The sequence below is a fragment of the Tetrao urogallus genome, assembly GCF_951394365.1.
Source record: "Tetrao urogallus genome assembly, chromosome: 19".
NCBI lineage: Eukaryota > Metazoa > Chordata > Aves > Galliformes > Phasianidae > Tetrao > Tetrao urogallus.
In genome coordinates this window covers 6830819-6854528 of record NC_136832.1, presented here as the reverse complement: position 1 = coordinate 6854528, position 23710 = coordinate 6830819, and the positions used below count along the sequence as shown (strand labels likewise).

Here is a 23710-nt window from a genome sequence, read left to right as displayed (position 1 = left end):
GCTGAGGCCTGGGGACAGCAGAGATGAACAAAACAAGGAAAGCAGTGCCTGGCTGGGCCACCTTGTTGCTTCCCCTGCTGGGCGAGGACTGTTTTCTGCAGTGCTTTCTCCGCTCTACTTTAAAGTAGGAATCGTGTGGTAGTGTGTTCAGTGCTCCTGGTGAAAGTGTTTTGTGACTAGTGTGCTAGGAGACCTTCCGCCACACTTCCACCAGGCCTGTTTACATCCCTCAATATGATGTAAGCCTACAGAAATGCTTTATTTCAGGATCATGTCCATCAGGCTATTTGGTTAGACAGAGAGATGGGAACCCACAGTGTATGCAAGTGCTTGGAAGAAAGAATCTGGTTCACACTGTCAGGTGAAAGATAATTCCATGCCTCGGGAGGCAGGGAATCTGACAGCAGCATTTTTTCTAAGCGATGGCAAAATGAATGAGGCTGAAGCACAGCATTCAGCTGAATGGTCATTGACTCAGAGTGGCTGGGAAAATATTAAATCTGCAGAGGAGGATCTTCATTCTCCTGCCCAATAGCAGATACCACGTTACAAAACGTCTGTACGTGTGGCAAAGTGGAAGTCACAGAAAGAAACGCCACAACAGAAAGTTTTGGGACGTCTCATTTCAATTCCATTTGGAACTTGTGCGTTGAAAATTAAGCTAACATTAAAATGAACTTTAACGTTACCGTTTATTTTAAATAAGCTTTCTGGAAATTGAAAGAGAGTTAACAGAAACCAAAGCAAACTTCCTGAAAATGAGGCTGTCTTCATATTTCTGTTGTTGCTGTTCTGCTGAACTCACTCCATGGCTGTTTGTTTCACTAATGCTGTGTGCTGACGTGACGTAGGGGGTCAGATACTTGCAAAAGAAATTACACGTGGATGTGATATCCTTGTGGATCCCTTTGCCAGTTTGATGTCCAACATGGTAGTCAGTGTGCAACATTTGGCAGTGCCAAATTGGTCGTGCAAAGTACATGGAGGTGGGCTTGGGCAAGCAGAAGTGTGCTCAGCTTCCCTTCATTTTTATGCCTTTATTAACTCTCTGATCTATTATGTTAACGACTTGGGGCTTACGCAGTGTTATTTATATATTTATTTCAAGAAGACATCTCAGTTCACCTTTAACCGGAATATGCCTGCATGATAAAATTCCTTTTGAACTCAATTGTGAATATGCAGCCTTCTTTTTTTTTGTTGTTCTTTCTTTAGAAAATTCCCAACGCGCTTTGGGCCAATCTGATCCGGGAACGTCTGTCAAACGTGGACTGCATCAAACAAGTAAGAATTGCTCCTCGGAGGACCAGTGGATAAGCACTTACACAACTCGTGCATAGTAGTTAGCATTCTGAGTCCTGAGCAGAGGAGGGAATAGGGGCAAATCTGTGGGGGCTCGGGAGCGGATTGCTTTCTTGAACATCAGCAGAGGGAGTTTGGAGCTTTATTAACAGGATAAAGGGGAGGATGAGAGTATGCATATGCTAATCTTTTAGCACTGAGATGATCAAAGGCTGAACAAGTGTAGCTTTGTTGATTGCCTGGGGCAACTGGCAGAGTTGAAGTGGACAAAACAGATAAACAGAAAATATATAAAAATCAATATGTTAAGGCTTTAACTCTTATTGAGGACAAGAGGAAAAAGAGTCTAATGCTATTCATTTCAATTTGCTTCCTTTCTTATTGAATCTTTTGTTTCTTACCGTGTAACACTGAATTTGAATATATTCTCCTCTGGGTAATAATTAATATGTTCACTGTTAATTACACAAACAGGCAACTGTATAGGTTTGGTTGTACCCACAGATGGGTGGCTTTCCTTCTCCCCTTTCCACTCCAGTATGCTCGATCTTAATGTAAGTAGAGACTGTTAACTTGGAATCAAAAGAGACCTTAAGTAGATTAATATTGGTTGAAATTAATGGCTGGACTCAACAAAAGCAAAACTTCCTTTCTGTGTTTCCTTTAAAATCTCAGGTGTTGTTATGGTTTGTTGACTCCATAGTCAGACCATTATAAAGGATTATTGGTGAGAGACAAATCTGTAAGGATAAAAACCTCTCCCTAAACGATGCCAGAATAATAATGTATATTACTTGATGTACTGTTGAGAGGAAAAAGCCCATTGACCAAAGCAGGTGTTGCACTCATGAAGGACTGAGCAACATTTCCAGAAGACAGTACAAGTGCTTAGAAGGGTTGCTCTGTCTCTTCAGCTGGTGGTCATAGGCCAGCTGGTACTTCTGACCTTGCAGGGATGTGGCAAGCTCACAGCTGTACTGAAATGTGTTACTCCTTGACATCATTCTCTACCTTGTTGCTTCAATAAAGCAGGGCCAGTAATTAATATTTCACTGAAGTGTGAAAATTGCTTCTTGAATTTGACCCAGCATCAGCCCCAAAAGAAACTGAACATGCTGAAACCTTATGTCCCACGTTTCTGGATGTGTAAAATTAGCAAGAAAAAGGAGCAAAACTAGCAAGAACTCAGATCATTGTTTTCTGCCCCTGTCTGAAAGTTTCTGCCTTACAGCTCAGGTGATGTAAATGATTGCTATAAAGGTCTTGTGCTGCAATGCAAAGTCAGTTATTTCAGCCTAGGCCACTGGTGGAGCTGTCTTTCAGTGGACCTGCCTTGTGTAAGCTAGATCAGATGGTCAATTACAGTCTATGAACTGTGGAAAGGATAACTTGATCAGGATGGTAATGAATAGCTGGAGATGTAATCTCTTAAATTGTTCTTTCCTGGCAGGTTTGCTAGGGGACATCTGTCTGTGTCATATATCTGTTGCAGAAGTATAGCTGTAGCAAAATGGGTGGCATGCTGCTCTCCTTCAGCAATGCTTTAGGACTAGCAGTAACTAAACTGTGACCTATCCTGTTAGATAACCCACTGTATGTATGGGAATTGAATTTAAAATTCTGCCTGCTGGTATTTAATGTTACTGAGAAAAGTCTTTAAGCTGAAATAAAACTTGCCAGGTTTGGAAGAAGTGCACATAGTGCCCTTATTTGTGTGACAGTGCCTTTATGTGTGGAGGGAGAACCTCAGTATAGAAGTCCTTCTTTTCACATCTGTAGAGAAAGCTATGAAAGAGTAAGAATAAGTTAGGGTGGGTGATTTTTGAACATTTCATTGAATTTGTAGCATAATCCAAGTTTACCGAGAGACTGACCGTAACAAAAAGCTGGGGTGCATCGTTGGTTTGCATAAATATTTACAGATGACAGTACTTCTCCTCCCCCATAGGAACACGTGCAATTGTTTTATGACTGGTAATGTATGAAGCAAAGACCTGGCTTGTCTCTAGGTTATAGTTTTCCACCAGGTATGGATCCCACTGATGGTAATGGGGCTGAATCTCTGCAAATTTGGAGTGATGAGTTGAACCCTGCACTTTTAAATTACACCAATATTTGCTTACATGGAGAATAATTTAGATACTCTCAGCTGCTCTAAGTGGTTCTCATTTTTAAGTACCAGGTCATGCAAAGTCTGAGTGAGGTGACGAGATGGTTCAGATGCCAGCAGCTGCACTGTGTCCTGCCCACGTTTTGTGCCTGCTGTTATCAGAGCAAGATGGAACTGGCAGCTCTGGATGTGTTACAGGAGCAACAAAAGCAAAAACCTTTATTTCTGAAGTTTCCCTGGCATTCTGAAAGAATGAAATTCTTACTATTAGCCTAAGTTAAGATTTCAGCTATTTTTAGGAAATAAGCATAACTGGCTTTTCGAAGTAGAGATGGATATGAAAACCATTTTGTTTAATAGAGAGTAATCTACGATCGCTAAAACTTCCTCACGTTGTGCATGTCTCCTCCGTGGGAGAGGGGATCTAGAGATTTCAATTGCCATATTCCCCCTGTATGAGTGGAAGTCATGCAGTGGATTTTGTTCGTCGCTGAGCAGATTTATGCCATCTCTCTCAAAGCATGAGTCAGCCTTTTTTTTTTTACTGAAAATGTTAATAGATGAGGAGCTGGATGTTGGACACAGTACCACCAGCTGTTTGTTTTATTTCTCCTTGTGGTGTCATTGAGTTGGCATTAATTGCACAGCTTTCATCCCACTGACAGTAGGAATACAGGATTTTTTGTGCCATTGTTTTGACACTCGCAGGTTTATAGATGTCACAGGCATTCTCTGAGGAGAACATTTTTATTGATCAACGGCTCTGCTGGAGACTGTGTTGTGTGTTCTTCTAATACAAATGTCGTTAGGACTGCGAGGGATCAGATGGGTAGGTCTTCCAGCTCACACACAGAAAACTTATTGCAAGCATTATGTTAGAACCTGGGACTTGGGAAGTTGATAGGAAAACTTTTCATCTTTCAGGGTTAGTACATGTTGGTTATAGCACCTCTGGCTGCTGTGTAACTCCCAGTGCTGGGACTGAGGAGGGAAATCACAGAACTGGGGAAAGCTGGTGAGGAGATTGGTACATGATGAATTGGTGAGAGAGAGCTGAGCAGCCTTCATCCTGCCTCAAACCACTTGGAAACTAAGCTTAGGCTGGTGATGCACATGAATAGAGGCAGAATTACATCTGATTGGTATTAAACTATTCAGAGGGGTGGTGGTTGCCATTGAAAGAGAAGGAAAAGAAAGCAATGGCTACTGGTTCTTCTGATCTTGCCATGACAGATAAAGATCATCATGCTGTCTCTGTGAAACTCCATACCAAAGATAGTGAGGGTCTATTCTTTTTCAAGCACAATGTGGCATTTTTATATCTTCATAGTTAACTAAAGCTACAAAAATACTTTGCATGTGGGAATGAGGGGTTTCTTCCTAATGGAGAACTCGGTAAAGTTGGAGCTTCTTCCATCATCTGTACTCCTAATGCTGACAGGCTGCAGGAGCCGGGTTGGCAGTTTGGGATCCATTCTGGCAGAACTATTACTGATATCATTTTGTTGTGTTATTTTCTGTCCCCTTTCTTCAGATGGCAGAGAAGGATGTGGTAATTTTCACAACCACTGAATGATGATGATGCGGAGAATCTGTTGCAGTGATCTGTTTTCCTAAGGGCCAAGCTGGTCGTGCCCTTTGGTTGCCATGCTTGTGGTTAAGATTTCTTTCAGAGGTGCCATGTAATTCAGAGCTACATCTGTGTGCTATCCCTTTGCTGTTTTCATTATTCCAAGCCAGTCTCAGTTCTGTCTTTTCTAAAGCATTTTAAAGCTGTGCTGGTCAAATAACAAGAGAGAATTGAATGTCTAGGTCATTCTTATTGGGCTGGAAGGTGTGAAAGTCTGTAGGCTTGGTCTTACAGCTGAGAGCAGTGTGCCAGTGAAGGAATGAGATCTACATTTCAGAATGACCTTGAGGTTTTCCTTTGTTCCAGATGCCTTAAATCTGGAGAGGAAAGTGATGGCTTTGAGCGTTACTTCCTTGTCACTGAATTTTGGTGTGGTGTGGGTCTCCAAGGAGCACTTCACTTGGCATTAAGGCACCAGCAGAAATTTGTATTTACAGCAGTCTTCATGGGGGAAAGGATGGAGGTTTGCAGTCGGTGACCACAGAGTAAGGCACTGTGGAATTACTTGTTTTTAGCCTTTGTTCAACCCTTGATGTGATAAAGTGCAATCGTGCTTGGATGTAAGGTTACTACTATCAAGAACAAAAAATAGATGACTTCTTAAAGAAGCAAATTTACCATGTGAAGTTACTAATTACACTTTAATGATAGTCAGGAGGGCAAAAAAGACCAGTGTTTGCATAAAGCATGATAGGCATATTTTAAGTCAGGTCTTGCTCTGCTGTGTGTTGCTTCCTCTTGCTGGTTCCCAAGCCACACTCCTTTTTACTCTTTTTTTTTTTTTTTTTTTAATAATTTTTTTTTTATCTGTGACATCTGCTTGGAGCTTGTCCCTCCTGTGATACCATACTACTTGCAGCTGTTCAGACCTCCAGCTCTGAGCTGTGCACGGGGTGCCCTGAGCATACGGCCTTTTTGATGTGTGATAAAACAGAACCAAGCCACTGGGGGTATGGAGAGGGAATGCAGCAGAATATCAATAAACCTGTTCTGAACAAAGCTGCAGCTCTGTGGTGGAATAGACATTTCACTGAAGTGTCAAGTAGATGGATAATGTATTCTAATTAGGGACTGACTGATACCCTGGAACTCAGAGACCTTTGGAAATAAGATCCAAAATGCTAACTATTTCTGTAGCGAGTGGTTATTATGCATTTGTTTAATGCCTTGAAATGTATTTGTTGCAGGAAGCCATTTATTGAACTACGTTTTACTGCACTGCAAAAACTTTCATTTATAAAATTCCTTATTGCCTGCTTTAAGGACCTTTGAAAGGAGTATAGAAGCATCTTGAAGCTTACGCTGTTAAAGAACAGGCTTCTGTGTTTACTGCCTGTTGCTCAGGATTTGATTTTGAGCACTAAGCTGTAGTGACACCAGAAGCAATGGTTTTGTGGCATGCTGGATATTTTTGTATTTTTTTTTTCCTTCTGTTTAAGTTTCCAAAAGCACTGTGCTTGGACTGAATAAAATGAGCCAGATTCGTAGTCTGTGTAAATAGGCATAGATTTATTGCCTTCCAACCTCTGATGCCATTTCTCCTAAGAAGATTCGGGCCTGTATAACTCCATACAAACACAACATATTCAGAAGTAGCACTGAAGTTCCTTGCATACTGCTCAAAATACTGTGCAGCCTTGCCTCCTGCAAGTCCCAAGGGATAAATTGATTTCTTAGCACCTGTGTGACCTTAGGCAGCGGTTCATTCTCATTCGATAGAGCAAACACTGGGAGTGGCAAAAATGGCTCGCGGTTTCTTAAGGCTCTTATTTTCTACAGCTATCAGCAGGATGACATGTTCCTGAAACCAGGCTAATTAAGGAATTTGAAGTAGTCTACTCTATTTTCGTGTATAATTGGAATGTCCCAATTTCCTCTTACAGAAGTCATGGAGATATGCGAAAATGCTTCTAAAACCTTTGGACCCCATACTGGCAGAGCTTCAAATTTATGTGGGAGATGAGAATGATTGCTGGCTAATGCAATATTAAAGTGTCTTATTTCAGTACGAAGATGGTTTTCCCATTTACTGTAGTATCTCAGAGTTGTCTGGGGGTATGGGATGTAGTGACGAGGACGTGTGGTTCAGGCACTGATAAAAATGAGAGAAAGTCCCAAAGATTCAGCCTTGAGTCTGGGAAGTGATTACTTCTCAAATACTGCATCACACAGAAGCAGAGTGAGGCTGCTGCTCTTCTCTGCTATTTTGCAAATCCGTAAATGTTTTTTTAAAGATGCTCAGTCCAACACTTAGCTGGCTATAACAAGGACTTAAGGGAGCAAAAGGCTCTTTTTTCTTTTTCCTTTCTTTTGCTCTGTTGCTTCATTAGCTTTGGGAACGCCGGTTCCATTACTGTGAGTTTCCCTGTATAATTTAAGAAAATAATGAAAGCGTGCATGTTTTCCTCGGCGTTCTTGGCATTAAATCTGTCTTTAGATTTGTTTAGCCTCTTTTTTTTATCCACAGTGTGGGCCGGTATCCTTTTGAATATTTCAAAACTGTAGAAATTGTTTTGGGGTTGTTTTTATTCAAGAGAGAAGTTTCCTTTTATTTAAGACAAGTATGGAGGAAAAAAAAAACAGAACAAAAAACAAAAAACATTTTTGCTGCAAGACAAAAGTGCCCTCTGCACTGTGCTGGTGGTGATAGTGCGTGCCACTGCACAGAAACACCAGTGCTCCATGTTTGTGTTCTTCTCTCATAGGCGTCTGTAACAAATATTGTGCAGCTGTGATAGAGAATGAGGCAATTTGTCTGCAAGCAGCACTGATATTTAGTGCTATTTTTTGGGTTTTCTCTTCTAGTACCAATAACACTTTCATGGTTTTGTTCAATAGGGCTGGATTTTGGAAGGCTTCCCTGAAAATCAGGAGCAGGCATGGTTGCTGCAATCATCTGGCATCATTCCGAGGCACGTTGGTAAGCAGTGCGAGGTTGATGCGTGGCTGCAAGCAGCAGGTGAAAGCCTCCAGTGTTCTTCCCCAAACATCCTCTTTAAATTCAGTATCAAAATTGGAGACAACAGAGTCACCAGACAGCCAAAGGATGTTTCTGTGTAGTTCAGTTTCACTCAAAACCTGGAGTTAACCTGGAAATCTTGAGATCCTGTCTTTCATACATGAACCCCTGTCTTCCTAAATGTTAGAGGGAGAAAATTCCTGCAAGTGTCTCTGAGCAGCTGTATGTAGCTTTGCTTCAGTACTAGGCGTGGGTCTGAATGTTTTATGATTTCAATCTCTAGATCTCTAAATCAATCTCTAAATCTGTTTGGTGATTCTCAGATCAAAGCAATTTCCTCATCCCCTAAATACAAATTCATTCTTCTGCCGAATTAGAGAATACAAACTTCACAAACTGCACCGAGTGAAAAAGAAGCATCGTGATTTTAGACTTGATCTGCACCAGTGAGGATGAATTAGAACTTGATTTGAGAGGAACGTTTCTTTACTGAAAAAGAGCTCACAAACACGACCTTTCCAGCTGCCATTGCCATCTAGAACAGCCAGCTGTCCCGAAGTCATACAGTTAGAGAACCTATTTAGATGTAAGAAATGATTGCAATTGCTTGGAATACAGTGTGAAGTGATAGATGTACTGCTTCTCAGTGGATGCTGAACTTAACACAGTGTTAGAGAACTCAGATTGTCACTTTGGATTTGATTTGGATGAGGTTTGACTGCTAATGAAGAATTTGGAATCACTGCAACAGAGTCAGGCAAAAATGTTTAATGTCTGGTACTTGCATGTATTTTTAATATAGCTAATAACATTTGAAGTCAAGTTTTGCTCACAATTATATCTGTGCAACCACGACCTGAATGAGAATCTTAAAGCTCAGTCTGTCTAGTTAATCAAAAAGAAGATTGAGAGGAGATGAGATTTACAGTGTATGAGTACCTTAATAGGGAGAAAAGTGTCTGAAAGTGTTATTTGATACTGTGAAGAAACTCTTAAGAAGAACTGGTTTGAAACTTGTAATCAAATGCACTGAAAACAGTAATTAAATTACAACGTTTAACTGTGAGAATGATGAGCTGAAAGCAACCCGGGAAACTGACAGATTCTCCATCTTTTGATGCTTTCTAATTAAGCTTGAACAGTTTTCTGGGAGGTTATCCAAAAATAAGTTTCACTGGTTTCACTACCAGAATAGCTGGGTGTAAAGGAATTGCTCGTGGTGCAGAAGAGAATCAGTGTTGGGTGATCTGTGGCTGCTTGTGTGTCCTAAATTCTGGATATAATGTAAGTGAGAAAGAGCCTTGTTAATGGATGTGGTGGCTGGGATAGCCAGTGCTCTTAGGTTATTATTATTATGTATTTTCTCCTGCTATACTGTCTAGGAGAAGGAGGAAAACTCTGATTAAAGTGAAACTAACTATTTGCAGTAGAACACTGGGAAAGGACAATGAGACAAGCAGAGACAAGTGCGTTTGAAATGCATTTACCCATCTTTAAAACTAGAATATAACTGACCAGCTGCAAGAAATAAAGCAAGTAACTACACTTCTTTTCTTTCTTTTTCTTCCTACTGTTTTTTGGTGGGGGTCCAGTTGTGCTCTATGCTGCAGACACTATGCTGATTGAGCGGAACAGTGGGAAGAGGCTCGATCCCCTCACAGAAGGTGCAGTGTTTGTTTCTTCCTGTTCTTGGTTAGAAACGAGGCTAGGATAAGTCTTTTAATACATCCCTTTAAAAAAGAGAAGAAATCTATGATTATAAATGCAAAATTTATAGAGTTTGGGAAAAATGCGTTCACTTTATATTATTTTCTATGCCAGAGAAGTATGGCAAAATGTAAAGCTCACTATTGATTTTGTAAACAGCAGAATATGGCAGTACAGAATCATGAAGGTTAGGTCTGTCCATATGAATTTACATCAAGCATCTGTGCTGGATCCTGATTTTTTTCCTGAGCTTCAGGCATGCTTTTGTGTGTCTTCCATTGAATGACTGTCACACAGATTTAGCTCCACATCATCTCTCGAGTAGCTGTCAGTACAGTTAAGAAGTGTGTTGCACAGATTATTGCTTGTGCTACGATTTGAAGCTTAAACGTAGACCTTGATATTCTCTATGAAACTGGAGCTGAGCAGCATAGATGAAATCATCCTCTTAGCTCCTAATTACTCTCTAACTTCCAGAGGTGTACCACACGACCTTTGACTGGCCAAGTGATGTGCAGATACAGCAACGTTTGGTGAAACCAGATGTGACTGAGGAGGAGATGGCAAAGCAGCTGCTGGAATACCATAGGAACCTCCCCGGAGTGTTCCAGATCTACCACAAAATCCTGCGATCGATCAACGCAGACCAGCCTTGTGTGGATGTCATCTCACAAGGTAATTGGGCACGTGTATGGCAAATGGTAGTGGACAAACTGTTCTCTGAAAGGTAGCTCCTAATTGTTCTAGGATTAAAATCAGTCAACGTGGATGGCTCCCAGCTGAGTCGTGTTCTCTCTATGGCAGAGTTTGGGCTGTTCCTGATAATTATTTTCAGAGGGCTGCGTAAATGCAGATAACCAGAAAGTCTTGTTTGCACCCTCCTGTCAAGGAGCAGCTTGCTCAGCACAGCAATTGTCAGTTACTTCTTTGGGGGTCACTTAAAGGCTGCACTGTGGCTCAGCTGCTCACCCCCCAAAGGCCAGTGCCTTCCACAGGTCTGATAAGAAGGAGGAGTTGTTGAAAGCTGGTCACATTTCATGATTTAAAAGCTGCTTGTGCTTGTAGCTTTTCTCTTCAACAATCCTTGTTTGCCTCTGCTTGACTGTAATGCAATCTGACTTCTAGTGTTGATACTTCAAGAAGAAAAGAGGGAAATTGCCAGAACACCCAGCTGATAATGTACTTTGCAGCTGCCAGTCTGTAGATGATCTGTTATATCTCAGCAATTCTGCATCTCATAAAGGTCTTTTTTTTTACTGACAAGTGCAGCACTTTTAAGATAAACAAGTAGGAAGTTTATATTCTGAATTTACGCATTAATTACCTCTAAATTACTTAATTAAATTTAAAAGTTCGTATCATAATTCATAAAGAATTCATGCCTTGAATTGTAAATAAAAATGTGAGTGCCTGAATATTAATTATTATTAATTAATAATGTAGTGAGATAAATTGAAAATTGGAATGAAAAAATCCTCTCCAGATCCTTTTTTCTGTAGTGCATCAAGCAGCCAGATTTTTTTTTTTTAAAGAATAATTAGATGTGGAGACTGTCTAGGGGATCATTACTCCTAATTAACTTGGTTATTTACTGCAAATTAAGCATCATTTGTAAGCAGGGTGCTTTGCCTGTAATGTTTGTGCTTTTCAATACACAGGGTTATGGAAAATGTTCAGAATAACTAGAGCACTCCTTGGTTAGCTGATACTGGGCTCTGCAGCAAACAGACTTTGCTGCTGCCATTTTCCTGTTGGTTTTGATTCTGTGGTGGCTTTTCTTACAGTATTTGTATTACTGCAGACAGAGATTAAACAATACAGAGATGTCAACAGCACTGGGATTTTAATGGATTGTTTCATACAAGGATGAGATTTTGCAGATTCCTGAATTTTAGTGGAATTACTGCTGGGATGTGTGACATCACATCCAATCCATGTCGTGGTGTTGCAGCACGGCTTGCAGTGCTGGAAAAAGAGATGTGTATGATCCTATGTGGTTGCACTTTGAGGTAGTTTCTCAATTCTCTGGATTCTCTAGAATAGCAAAGTGGGAGCTTTCTTGAGCTGCTGCTTTATTAATTAGTCCATAATGATACCTCCATGTCCAGAGGAGGGTCCTTAGAAAAATTGTTAGTATGCAGCAGCATGTTAACAGTAGTAATTCAAATACTTATCCTGTTGATGTTCTTCATCAATCCTTTTGCATTATTTTAATACAGAACTATGATTCATACAGATCCCAATGCCTGCCCTAAGAAGATTCTATTTTATTGCAAGGACTCTTTAGAGCATAGACCTATTGGGATTGGAGATGCCTGGGCTGACACTTGGCTGTATATGCTGCAGGTGCAGAGGAAAGAAGTGCAGGTGTGCTTATGCAGCTTCTAAACATGGGTAGCAATGGCAGTCAAGATGCAGTAAGCATGAAGTTGAACCTTTCTGTGTGGATCTGTGATGCTGGAAAGCTCAGGTAGCTTATACTGCAACTTTAGCTGCTCTCCTTAGTGTTATTTTTGGCCTGAATAGGGGTATGGAGAGTAAAACTGCTCAGCTGCGTACGAATACAATCCTAGTTTGTCCTCACTGTCAAGCCACCTTTTGCTATAGCATCTTGGTGTCTACCAGGTTCTACTGTTCTACTGTGGCAGAGTTCAGGTCTCTTTAATGCAGCTACAATTATACTCCATGCATCCTGTGGGCCTTCCAAGCTCTTGTAATCTGTACGTTGATACGACTGTAATTTCTAATATGCAGTAGAAAATGCTGAAGAAGGAATACCATCCAACACAGAACTGAATCAGACAGAAGAGATCAAATAGCCTTTCCACGTTATGCAAGAATGACGGACAAAGAAAGAAACTTGTGCTCAATTATGTGTTGTCAGTGCCATATTGTGACATGATACATTACAAGTCTGTGATAATGTAATTAGGAGTGTGTTAATCACAAACGATGCTCTGTAAATGTCATATTAATTTAACATCCTGAGTTTTTACAGTTAAATATTTGTTCAGAAACTGCAGAAAGTATTAAGTGTAATTATCTCCCTCTATAATTTGCATGGTAAAATTGTACCTATCAAGCAAAAAAAAAAAGACTTCTGCTAAAAACAACATGGTGAAAGAGCAATTATTAATTGAATCTGCTCTTTAAAATGATTTGATGTCTGCTGATGAAAGGAGGTACAGGAGCCTAATGATGGTAAGATTTCTAAAGTGCTTCTCAGTGGAAGTTGCTGACACGAGAGTTTTATGAGAGTCTTGATTTGGGCTGCAATCTCTGGATGTTTCTGTGGTAAAATAAACAATGATGATGATTACAGCCTTCAAGGAAAAAAAATAGAAGTTAATGTTTATAATGTAAGTTAAAAAAAATGAAGAAATAAGGTACGAGCAACATTTCTTGCCTTTCTGTCCTTTTCTAGCTCTTACCTACGTCCAAACCCAGCCCCGATCAGCTGCCCCTTTTACTCCACGTATTCTCTTTTGTGGCCCCCCAGGCAGTGGGAAGAGCCTGCAGGCAGCACTAATAGCTCAGAAATACAGCGTTGTCAACAGTAAGTTCTCAGTAAATATGCACTTTGCTCAATTCCTCCTTTCTGTCTTTTTGATCATTTATCTTCTGCTGTCTGCCTTTCTTACTCGCACCCAGAATTTCTCTGCCCATTGCTATGGATGTCAGATTTTTGAGGGAAGTGAAAAATATTTCAGTGTAGAAGTATATACCAACAGAACAAACATTCTGTGACAAACCAGCTCTAATGTTTTTTTAGTCATCATTTTTTATATCCTTTACATCAGTGCTTTTTCACATGTTGCATTCTTGTAGTGCCGTGAATTCTTCAGTGGATCGGGGGATTGTGAGTGATAGCATTGTAGCTGCAGCTGTCTGACTAAATTTGGGGCACTTTTAAGATAGAATTTGCTCTGAAATTGTACGTTTTCTTTCTTTTCTGTCAGAAAATTCAGTTTGAGGCTTCCTGGTTCCTGCTTAACATGCTGGTGTTAAAAAGTGCTACAGTACAGATACTCAGCTATGTGATGGGATCAGTGCAATGTGTGTCCACATTCCATAACATTTTCTAATGCTGGAGTAGCCATCAATTATTTTAAACAAATGTCTGATTTCTGTAGAATTTGCCAGCTGGCAATATCCTCTTGGTGAAGTAAAATGCTGATTCGTTTCACTAGTCTTCCTTCAGCATACACCAAACAACAAAGAAACAAACCAGAATTAGGGAGGTAGTGGGGTTTTGCTTTTCTTTCTTTCTTTCTTTTTTTTCCTGCAAGTTTGGCACAGTGATTTCATCTAGGTCAAAATTTGCATTTTTAAAAATAACTGCTATGTAAAAGAGTTGCAGTTCTGTTTACTAAATACCACTGCCACTGCTTTACCCACCCATTACATTCTATTGTAATTATACTTTAAACCAAATATTGCTAAGAATTGCCTATTTAAGACAAAGTCAGAAGACCATCATTTTTTCATCAAGTCAGTGGTGCTGCTGGTGTTGGTGCCACTGATTTCAGGGCAGAACTGATTTACAGCTGTTGGTTGAAAGGTTGTGCAGTAATGCATGCTGCTATTCAGTAGTTACCAAAAATGAAGTGGAATTAGGACATGCTGTGATATCACTTAATTTCTCCATACCTTGGTTCCCTCTCTGTAAAACGAGGGAACATGAGCTCATATGGGGCAGCCAGACACAATAACTCAATAACTCAAGTCCAGAAGTGCTGTACAGTCCAAAATGGTGACATTTCGTGCACTGCTGGCCTGAATGGAACTTTAAATCTGTGTCTCCTGCTATTCTGTGTATTTGAAGTCAATGACAAGATTGCATTAGCACAGTTTTTAAAATATAATTCTTGTATGATCATTAAATGACCCAGGGAGTCACTGCCTCGAGCTGCGTCTGATCCTGCGCCCCCAGCAGTGCGGTTCAGCTGCTGTTCAGCAGGCGCAACTTTTTTCCCCTAATTATAACTTTATAAGAAGTGAAAAACACTAGCAATCCCTTGAGTTACTATTTCAGTAACATATTTGATTAGTACCTTTCCCTCTGTTTTTAATATGATCTTTGCCAAATGTATTCTTTTTTATTCGGTATTCTCCCCTGCTCAGTCTTTTTGCTTTTTCCTCTGCTTGGCCAAAAAGAAAATAATCCTAAACAACAAACCTGAAGAACCTACAACTTTTATTTTATTCAGTGACCTTATTCCAGTATGCAGCTTCTGTGTTGTGCTTTTTTTTCTTTTTTTTTTTTTTTCTTTGTTGCTTCCTTTTTAAAATTTAACCTTGTGTCTTTTTGTTCTTCCTTCCTCTTAGTTTGCTGTGGGCAACTGCTAAAGGAAGCTGTTGCAGACAAGACAGAACTTGGAGAACTCGTTAAGCCTTATATTGACAATGGATACCCAGGTAGGGCACCTTGTTGTCTCATTACACTGTAGTTACAAATTAATGGAAAAAGATCAGTGATGAATGATTTTTTTTTCTTGATTGGAGTATGCATTACATTGATCTGGAGGCTGCTTAATTCCATTCATTAGATGTGACTTACAGCACTACACAGTTAAAATAAACAACAGAAGTTAGATTTTTAGGCTCCTCAATGTGTTCAAATAGTCCACTGTTCCAGTGAAATTCAGTATTTTTGGTACATATTCCATAATTTAATTCCATATTTTTTATCTCTGAATCCAAATCAAAATTCCGATACAGATGTGCAATTTAACAATATTTAAAGTGCCTTCTAAAGCACAGTATCCTGTTTCACTTTTATTTCAGTTTCAAGTAGATGATAATAAGGACTGCCTGCTTTTATGTAGGTAGGTGTCGACTTATAAAATGCTACTGTAGGTTCATCTGGATTCACACAAGCATTTTTAACTCAAAAATAAAGTTTCGTGTCCTTCATTTCTTATTAGCCTCTATGGTGGTAGGAGGGGCATACCACAAAGAATATTTAAGTATATATTGCTTCTGGATGATGGTTCTGCAAGTGATTTCAGATAAATCATAAATACTGTAAGCTCCTTAGGGCAGCAGTTTAAACTTGCATGTTTGTTAGCTTTCTTGCACAAAGACAGTTCTCTGTGGTGGATATTAAAAATCAAAAAAAGATCTATAGTTCTAAAATATAAATTGCATTTCAGCACGGTTCAAGCATGTTTATTTTGCCAAATTACAGTGGCCTGGAAGAGGAATTTTTAGTCCTGTTTCCAGCAACGGGCCACCTGGTTACCAATGAGACAAATGCAGGGGGAAGATCTTGCTGAAAATTGAGCAATCTCAGTCCAGTTTTCATATTGACAGAACTTTGTACAAAAAAAGTCTTCATTGGTTTTTCTTTTGCTTTTTGGCCAGCTGAGCCATTTGGTGAGATGGAAAGCTTAAAAGGCTGTCTCTTTTTTTTTTTGCTCCACAATAGTTTAATTTTGTGACTGAATTACATAGATCTGAAACGTGAGCCTATAAAATTAACTGATTTTCCCTCAATACCATATGAACAGATTCAGTACTTTCCTAAGCATTTCAAAAAGACCTTTGGCAGCCTGCAGCTTTGGGTATTCTGTCTCTCCATCAAACCACAAGGTAATGTATTTTAACTCTAAACTTGCTCGTGGATTAATGGCTGCCCTTTCTTGGAGAGAACATTCTGATCTAGAGATCCAGCTAACCAGTGTTTAACCCACAGGCAAGTGTTCTGAGCCTTTGTCATTTGCAATGTATCCAAGGTCTTAGTATGGAAGTAGACTTAGTATAGTCTTAAAGTATGGAAGCAGCTTCTGTATGGGTGTAGCCTGATGGACTCTGGACCCGTGCCTGCTTGGTATCCTTTAATTTCAGGATCTGACCTAAATACCCTTGTTTCACTTTTTTTCTCATCCCTATGAACTCTCTAGGAGTGTTCAAGGCCAGGTTGGATGGGGCCCTGGACAACCTGATCGATGGGTGGCAACCCTGCTTGTGGCTGGGGTTTGGGTCTGGGTGGGCTTTAAGATCCCTTCCAACCCAAACCAATCTGTGATTTCTATCCTGATTCTATGGGGGGAGAGCACTGCCACTGCAAACACCTTCCTCTCTAGATTCCAGTTATGTTTGAGACTGGAGTTTGGATGATCTGTCTATTCAAAGCTAAGTCCTACAAGAGCTTTCTTTACTGCGTGTATTTTATAAACTTCATCTAACCATTGAAGATCCTTAAAGGGGATATCAAAAGCATTCCCAGGAGAGTAGAATAATTGCACATGTAGTGTTTAGCCTTAAAAATACGCACATCCTTAGTCCAAGGGAGCTCCTTTTATTTCAGGAGCACGCAGTTGAAGCGATAATCCATTTCTTCCTCCAAATTAGAAATTATTTCAGATTTAGACAAATTTTCTGATATAATATGCAAGGATAAAACTATATGGTGCTTTTGAATGTTAATGGGAATCATAACTATATTTCAGTGCATCGTGCTAAAAAAACTTCATCTCTTTTGCTCTGCGTGCACATATATTTTATTTAGTTGGACGCACTACAAAATTAATGGATGAATAAAAATAAATATTATATAGCAATACCAAAAATAATAAGTTCTGTCACTTTGCTAATCCTCCTCTCCTAGGGATAACAGAGAATGAATTTACATTCGTAAACACTAACAAGAATTCATTAATGCCCTCACAAGAGCCTAGGAGAAAATGAAAGAACATAGGATACTGAGGAGGAAAGAAGGGCTACAGAGTCACAACCAGGTTAATATGAGGGAAAGATTCTTGTGCTATTATTGACTGTGTTCTGTTCCAAGAAAATGACATTTTTATAGAATTAGTTTAGCAAATAAAAGTAAATGAGGACACATATGGACTTTCACAGTGTTATAAATGTGAAAACAATTGAAACTTGAAAATGTTCAGTACATTTCTAGTTACAGGTAAGCTTAGTGCTTCATTTGGATGTGGAATCATGGCAGTGACTGCATCATAGAATAACCTGGAAACAAAGACCAAGAGAAATGTGACACTCAAATCATTGCTAGTCAAAATCAAACCAGAGCCATAAAATCCTGAGGCATGCCTCATATATTCTTAAAACACTTGCCTTGGGGACAGATCTCAGTGTGATTTCCCTTCTTTTGGACCATTGCATACAATTAGTCAGTCAAGACACGCCAATGGAATATGTCATGGTGTCATAAAAAGGCTCCAAAAAATAGCTTATTCAAATCCAACTCATTATGGAGTTACTGAGGCTGTCCGCTGCCTGTTCTGTTCTAGTTCTGGATGACTAACTCAGATCTCTCCTTGTTTTCAGGATTCACAAACATTCCTTGTTATTGTTTCTTTCCTGTACTGCTGCTTCATGTATACTACATGCATTTCAAGAACAGCTCAAACAATTCTGTTATTCATCCCAGAAGGCAACTCAATGCATTCCCGTTTTCAGTGTTTTCTAGTGCTTGTTTTCTCATAAAGACCTTAGCTCTTGTTTCATCAAACTCATCAGGTTTTTTGTGGGGTAATTTATTTTGCTTAATGAAGGTAGCATGAGCATTTTTGAACCCACTCCTTTTATTAATTCCCAGAACACTTTTTTTTCCTGCACTAGATATTTTAATGTGTGTTCTCAGTTAAAAGTTCAACAACCAGACAGCCTTCTTTATGTCACAAACACAGATTTATTGTTTGGACAACACGTCTGAAATGTGCTGATTTTTCCTTTAGTACAATGTGGTTTTCTTTGAATGCTGTGCACTTATTGCTAAATATACTCTGGGCAGAAAAAGACCAACCTGGAATCTGATACCAGTTTCCTGGTCCCTATCTCCTGTTAGCTTAAATCTCGGTCGGTAAAGCTGGATTCAGCAATTACTGTTTGTTTGGTTGGGATGGGAAGACTAACGTGTGCAGGATGAGATGCTCTAAGGAGCTTTCCCAGGCAATGACCCTTCCCCAGGCAGCAGGACGGCTCCTACAAAAGAATTCTTTCCATGTGGCTGCTACTGGAACGTTGTGAAAAGTCTGTTCCTTGGGCTGCTCCTTCCCTTCCAGTATTTGAGAGCAAATGTGAACAAGGCACATGTATAGACAGTCCACATTCACAGACTCCTCTGGCTTGATGAAGTCCTTGAAGGCCTTTATGCAGGATTTGTTGATTCAGATTGCTGTAATTCTGAGGGCTATTCTGCACCTTAGTAATGAAAATAGCAGAAGAATTTGGGCAAGAAAAAGAAAAGCCATCAGTCAGTTGAAAAGAAATTTGTTCAGTCTGATATGTCTTTGTGGTGAAACAGCACGGAGTGATCACTGCTAGTTAATGCGTTTGCGAGGCTGCAATAAATGGATGCAGGAAAAATGAAACGACAGGAAAACAGCACGAAGGGCAGAAAAAAAAAACAACAACCCTGAAGCAGAAAGATTTTGCTTTTCAGCTGGGAGAACCGCTATTAGTTTGGGTAACGTCGGTTTTTTTTCCCCACCAAAATGAGCATTCAGGTGGTAAAGAGATTCACGGAAGACAAATAACACGGCGCTGTGTGCAGCCTGTTAGGATCGAACGCACACAGTCCGTGTTGGTTTTTTTCCTCTTCCTTTTTCAAGCAGTAACATACGAAGCTGTCCCCAATGGCAGTCTTTGTGTGAGGGGCACAATCCGGAATTCTCTAATTTCTCCTCTTTTCTAATAACAACCATTACCGCACAAACGATGATTTCTGCCCTGGTTTTCAACTGGGATGGATGTAAAGGGGCGCTTTTTGGTGCCACCTCTGCAAGTCAGGGTCCCCTGGTGACAGTGATCACAGTCTCCCTGAAAGCACTTGCGGGGTTGTTTGTTTGTTTGTTTTATTGACATCAAATTAATATCCTCGTCGCTAAGTGCGAAGCACAGGTTTGGCAATAGAGCAGCTTCCTCTTTGTTTAAAAACTTGCAAAGAGTTTGGGAGTTGAAAGGCTGAGTAAATCCTTCTATCTGAGGAGGTAAGCTCCGTGTTATTTCTTGTTTTTAGCAGCTCTGTACTGGCGAGCTGCAAGCTGTCTGAACATCGGAGAGAGACCCTTTGGGAGCTCCATTGGTTTTCAGCAAGTCTTTGCATGCAGTGTGTTTGTACTAGCTGAAGACAGCGCATGGCTCTCTAAATAATTTACAAGTTGATTAATAGACTCACATGGGTATAATTAGAAGAGGGAGAGACAGCAGCTACAGTAACGGGTACAGTGCTTGGGGGAACTAGAGACTTTATTTTTTTTTTAAGAAACTTTCTAGGGTGCTGGGCGTTTGAAGATAAGTTGGGAAGAGCTCAGTGCCTCTTCTCTTTTGAAGTGGAAATAGGACAGTTTGAATCCGTCGAGTTTAATTTTTCACAAGCTTTAGGGGCCCTGCAGTGCAACTCCCTTTTTATTATTGAAAAAAACTCTCCATTTTTCTTTCATTTTTCACACACATGCGCACACACACACACACACGGACGCTCAGAGTCCAAACAGCACCTAATAAACAAATCGATTTCCTACTTTATTTAAGTTCATTTCATAACAAGGGCGCGCATTCATTTATATACACCCCTCAGTCACACACACACACCATAGAAAGTTAGGAAGGTATTTGTGAATGCACCCTCCTTTAATTTATGCATTTTTAAGGAACCTTCACCTCTGTTTGACAATGCTTTTGAAGTAGCTCCGTTTTTCAAGTCAAACTTTTGACTTCTCCTCTGGGACCGCTACAAAGGGTTTTTTTTATGGAAAATAGGTAGCAGCCTTTTTTCCTGCCAGGATAAAATTGGTGGTCAAGAGAACAAAATAAAATTTAAATATCTATTTTTTTTTTGGTTTTTTTTCTGGTTTAGATGTCCGTATTTTAGTAACAGATGGAAGGTCGTAGAATAGAAAGCTTCACATGGGGGCACGTGGACAGTAAGTTGTCATCTCCTTTTCTGATTTTTTACTTTTGTTCTTTAATGTGTTGAATCACCACAGTGTGGTAAATTGGAGCCGTCCCCCGTTTCCTTTATTTGGCAATTGCAATATGTTGATTTTCTCCAGCACAACACGCAAACAATGCAAACCTCTGCGTGTGGTCACCAGATCTGCTGGGTGACACTGGAGAGACCTGGGCACAAAGGTATTCTTTAATGCCGCCCCATTTGGGATTAAGAAAAACAAACAAAAAGAAAAACCAACAACAAAACAAACCACCACCAAGCAAACAAACAGAACCACGCACACACAAACAGGGAGGCAGATCAGAAGCAATCTGTAGAGTCGGTGTGACTTTAGAGGCTGGTGAGGCTGTGCTCTGAGCTGTTGTGAGGATGGCAGTTAGTGGGCACGGCTCTGCCCATACATGTGTTGCCATCCTCCTGGTTTTGCAGCAGTGTTTGCCATTGTCCTTGTCACCAGGGTATCAATAGGTGCCTTCATTTCGCAGAGACGCTGCTGGGCTCTGTGGGTTTGCATGAGGAAGGGGCTGAAGCACTTTGTAGATGACAAGGTAATGCCCACAGTCACCCTTTGGAGTCATCAGGGATCACTGTGAATCGACACAGAGCCGCAAAAACCTCCTGGATTGGAGGGAAGCTGTGGCCATGCTGGGCCTCGTGCTTATCAGGGCTTTTAAACAGCAAAGCAGAATATCGATTCCGAGTGCTGATCTTCTGTTTATTTTGATCTCTATTGCTGACTGTCATTCTTAGAAAACATAGAAATAAGTTCTTTATTTTCTTCCTGGCTGCTCTTCTTGCAGCACCAGCTGCTGGGCAAAAAGCTTGAATTGTTTGTTCTGCTGTTTGGAGTTTGGGATGGTGAAATCACAGTGTTTTTATAAGATAAGTGGAAGGCAATGCACATTGGCAGCACCCCTTTCTAGGATCTTTGGAGTTTATCATCCAATTCTGTCTTTGGCTGTGTTTCGCTGGGAGCTGTATGAATGGAAACATTTTATTGTGACAAGCAAAACATTAAATAGCTCTTATGCATCACTCTACGTTTTGGAAACGTGACATTCATTCACTGTTTTCTACTCAGTATGTGGTGGGTTGGGGTGGTGTGAGGTGCTGGTCTGGTGGTTTGTGTGGCTGGGAGCCCCTGAATGAGGATGGTGGGTGAGGGGAGCAGCAAGGGGAGCAGGCTGGCACCAGGCATCACTGCTGGAGGATGACAGACCCCTTAATATCCTCCTCATCATATGATGAAATCTATATTTGGTATAGAAAGACAAGGTGGCTTTCAGCAGGGCTGTCAGAGTGAATTTCTTTTTTTTTTTTTTAATATTGTCAGTGTAAAAAAAAAAAAAAAAAAAAAGGGTTTTATAGCCCAAATTCTACTGCAAGCCCTGTGCTCTTCAGTAGAGCTGTTGTAGAAATAAGGAAGAGATAGGAAGCTTTGTTGAGTACCCTGGAAATGATGCATTACCTGGGTGAGAACTGTGCTTACTGCCTGACATTTAGCTGTATTCTCTCTGCAGAAGCTGAAGGAGTAAGAAGCAGTGGTGCAAATACACGATTTCCTGCTAGTTTTAGAAACTTGCAGGTTAGAAACATCCCTTTGAGGCAATTCAGAGCAGCTTTTATCTTGCAGGTGGTAAACTGAGGCAGAAGACCTAAATCAGCTCGAGCCGTGCTGCAATCAGCGTGTGTTTGGGGATGGGAACCCAGGTGTGTGGATCTGACCTTGCTGTCAGCCCACTAGATCATCCCAGGGCTCGCTGATGGCTGCTGCCATTAGGCAAATTATGCAGAGATGCTCGAAAACACCTAAAAACACAGGGCCTGTTTTTAGAGGAGAAAAGCTTTATTTGTTGTTGGTGGATGCAGGACTTGGACTGAATTTCCTTTGCTAAACAGAAGGTGCCACTGGCAGGTAAAGCAACGCAGGGCTGAGTGCTTTCCCCCATCCCTGGCTGTGAACAGGAGGAGATCTCTGCCTCGGTAACCGAGAAGGAACCATGCACTCCTTTCACTTCATCATACGGTTCTGAAAGTCTGAATTTGTCACACATCATCTGCTATCGTCTGATTGATGATTTGGGGTTGTACCTGCCTTAAAAATGCTGCTGTCACTTCTCTTGAAAACCTTTAATTTTTATTAAATGGCAACAAAACTGAGGGGGGAGAGGAAAGAAAAGAAAAAAAAAAAGGAGGCTCTACTATGTTAGAAGAGACAAATATATATATATATATCTAAAATGCGGCCGTTTTATTGTATTAAAATAATTCCTCTTCTTACGGGGAGCCATCCTCTCAGCGCTGCACACGTGAAATGAGCGACCGCAGGCTGTATTTCTGCGTGCATTTTCCATCCGATGAGAGATGATTAAATAAGCGTTCACAGCTCTTCGCAAACACCGCGGGCCGCTCTTCTCCCTTACCTTCTCTCCTTCTTTGCCGCCAACGCAGCAGCCTCAGCGCTCGGGAAGGAGCGACGCGTGCGGTGCTCGGGCTTCGAGATTCCGAGAGCCCCGCGATTCGATTCCGAGCGCCCCGCTATCGAGTTCCGAGGGCTGCGGGGCAGCTGCAGTCAGGCGCTGCTCCCGCTGAGCCGCCGCGGCCGGCAGGTGGCGCTGTACAACCGGGAGCGGCGCGCTGCCCTCCCCGCGCGGCGCTGCCCCGGAGCGGGTCGGATTCCGCGCATCGCCACCCGCAGTGGGGATGGTTGGTTCTGTCCAACTGTGAGATGGAGGAAGAAGTCCCTGCGTGCTGGAGGTGTTATGTGAAAATCTCGGTCGGGCTACGCGATCGCGTGTCGCTAAGGAATGCCGTTTTTGGATGTTATTAAATTGGGGCGAACGTGGGTGTGAAAATGGAGTGCCTCTCTGAAAGGTGCAAATAAAATTACCTAATGTGAATAATGCGGAGTTTATAGAGCAGTAAAATAAGCAAATTGCATGCTTTGCTAATTTTAGGATTGACACCACAATCCGGGAAAGCAGCCTTTGGCAGTAGCTTCTACTCAGGGCAAGATGTTAACTGTCAGGTACTGGGATCGAGCCTCAGGCATCTGAATTAGCAGTGAAAGTC

General features: G+C 40.9%; 1 protein-coding gene across 1 annotated transcript in view; it reads left to right on the top strand.

Annotated features, from left to right (window-relative positions):
* Positions 1–23710, top strand: part of AK8 (adenylate kinase 8) — a gene marked incomplete at both ends in the record, with an annotated part of 62877 nt that overhangs the window by 9634 nt on the left and 29533 nt on the right. The window contains 6 exons of the mRNA XM_079544703.1: positions 1216–1284; positions 7881–7962; positions 9594–9665; positions 10186–10383; positions 13133–13264; positions 15037–15126. Coding sequence (XP_079400829.1) covers positions 1216–1284; positions 7881–7962; positions 9594–9665; positions 10186–10383; positions 13133–13264; positions 15037–15126 — 643 coding nt within the window. The remainder of the gene's footprint in view (positions 1–1215; positions 1285–7880; positions 7963–9593; positions 9666–10185; positions 10384–13132; positions 13265–15036; positions 15127–23710) is intronic.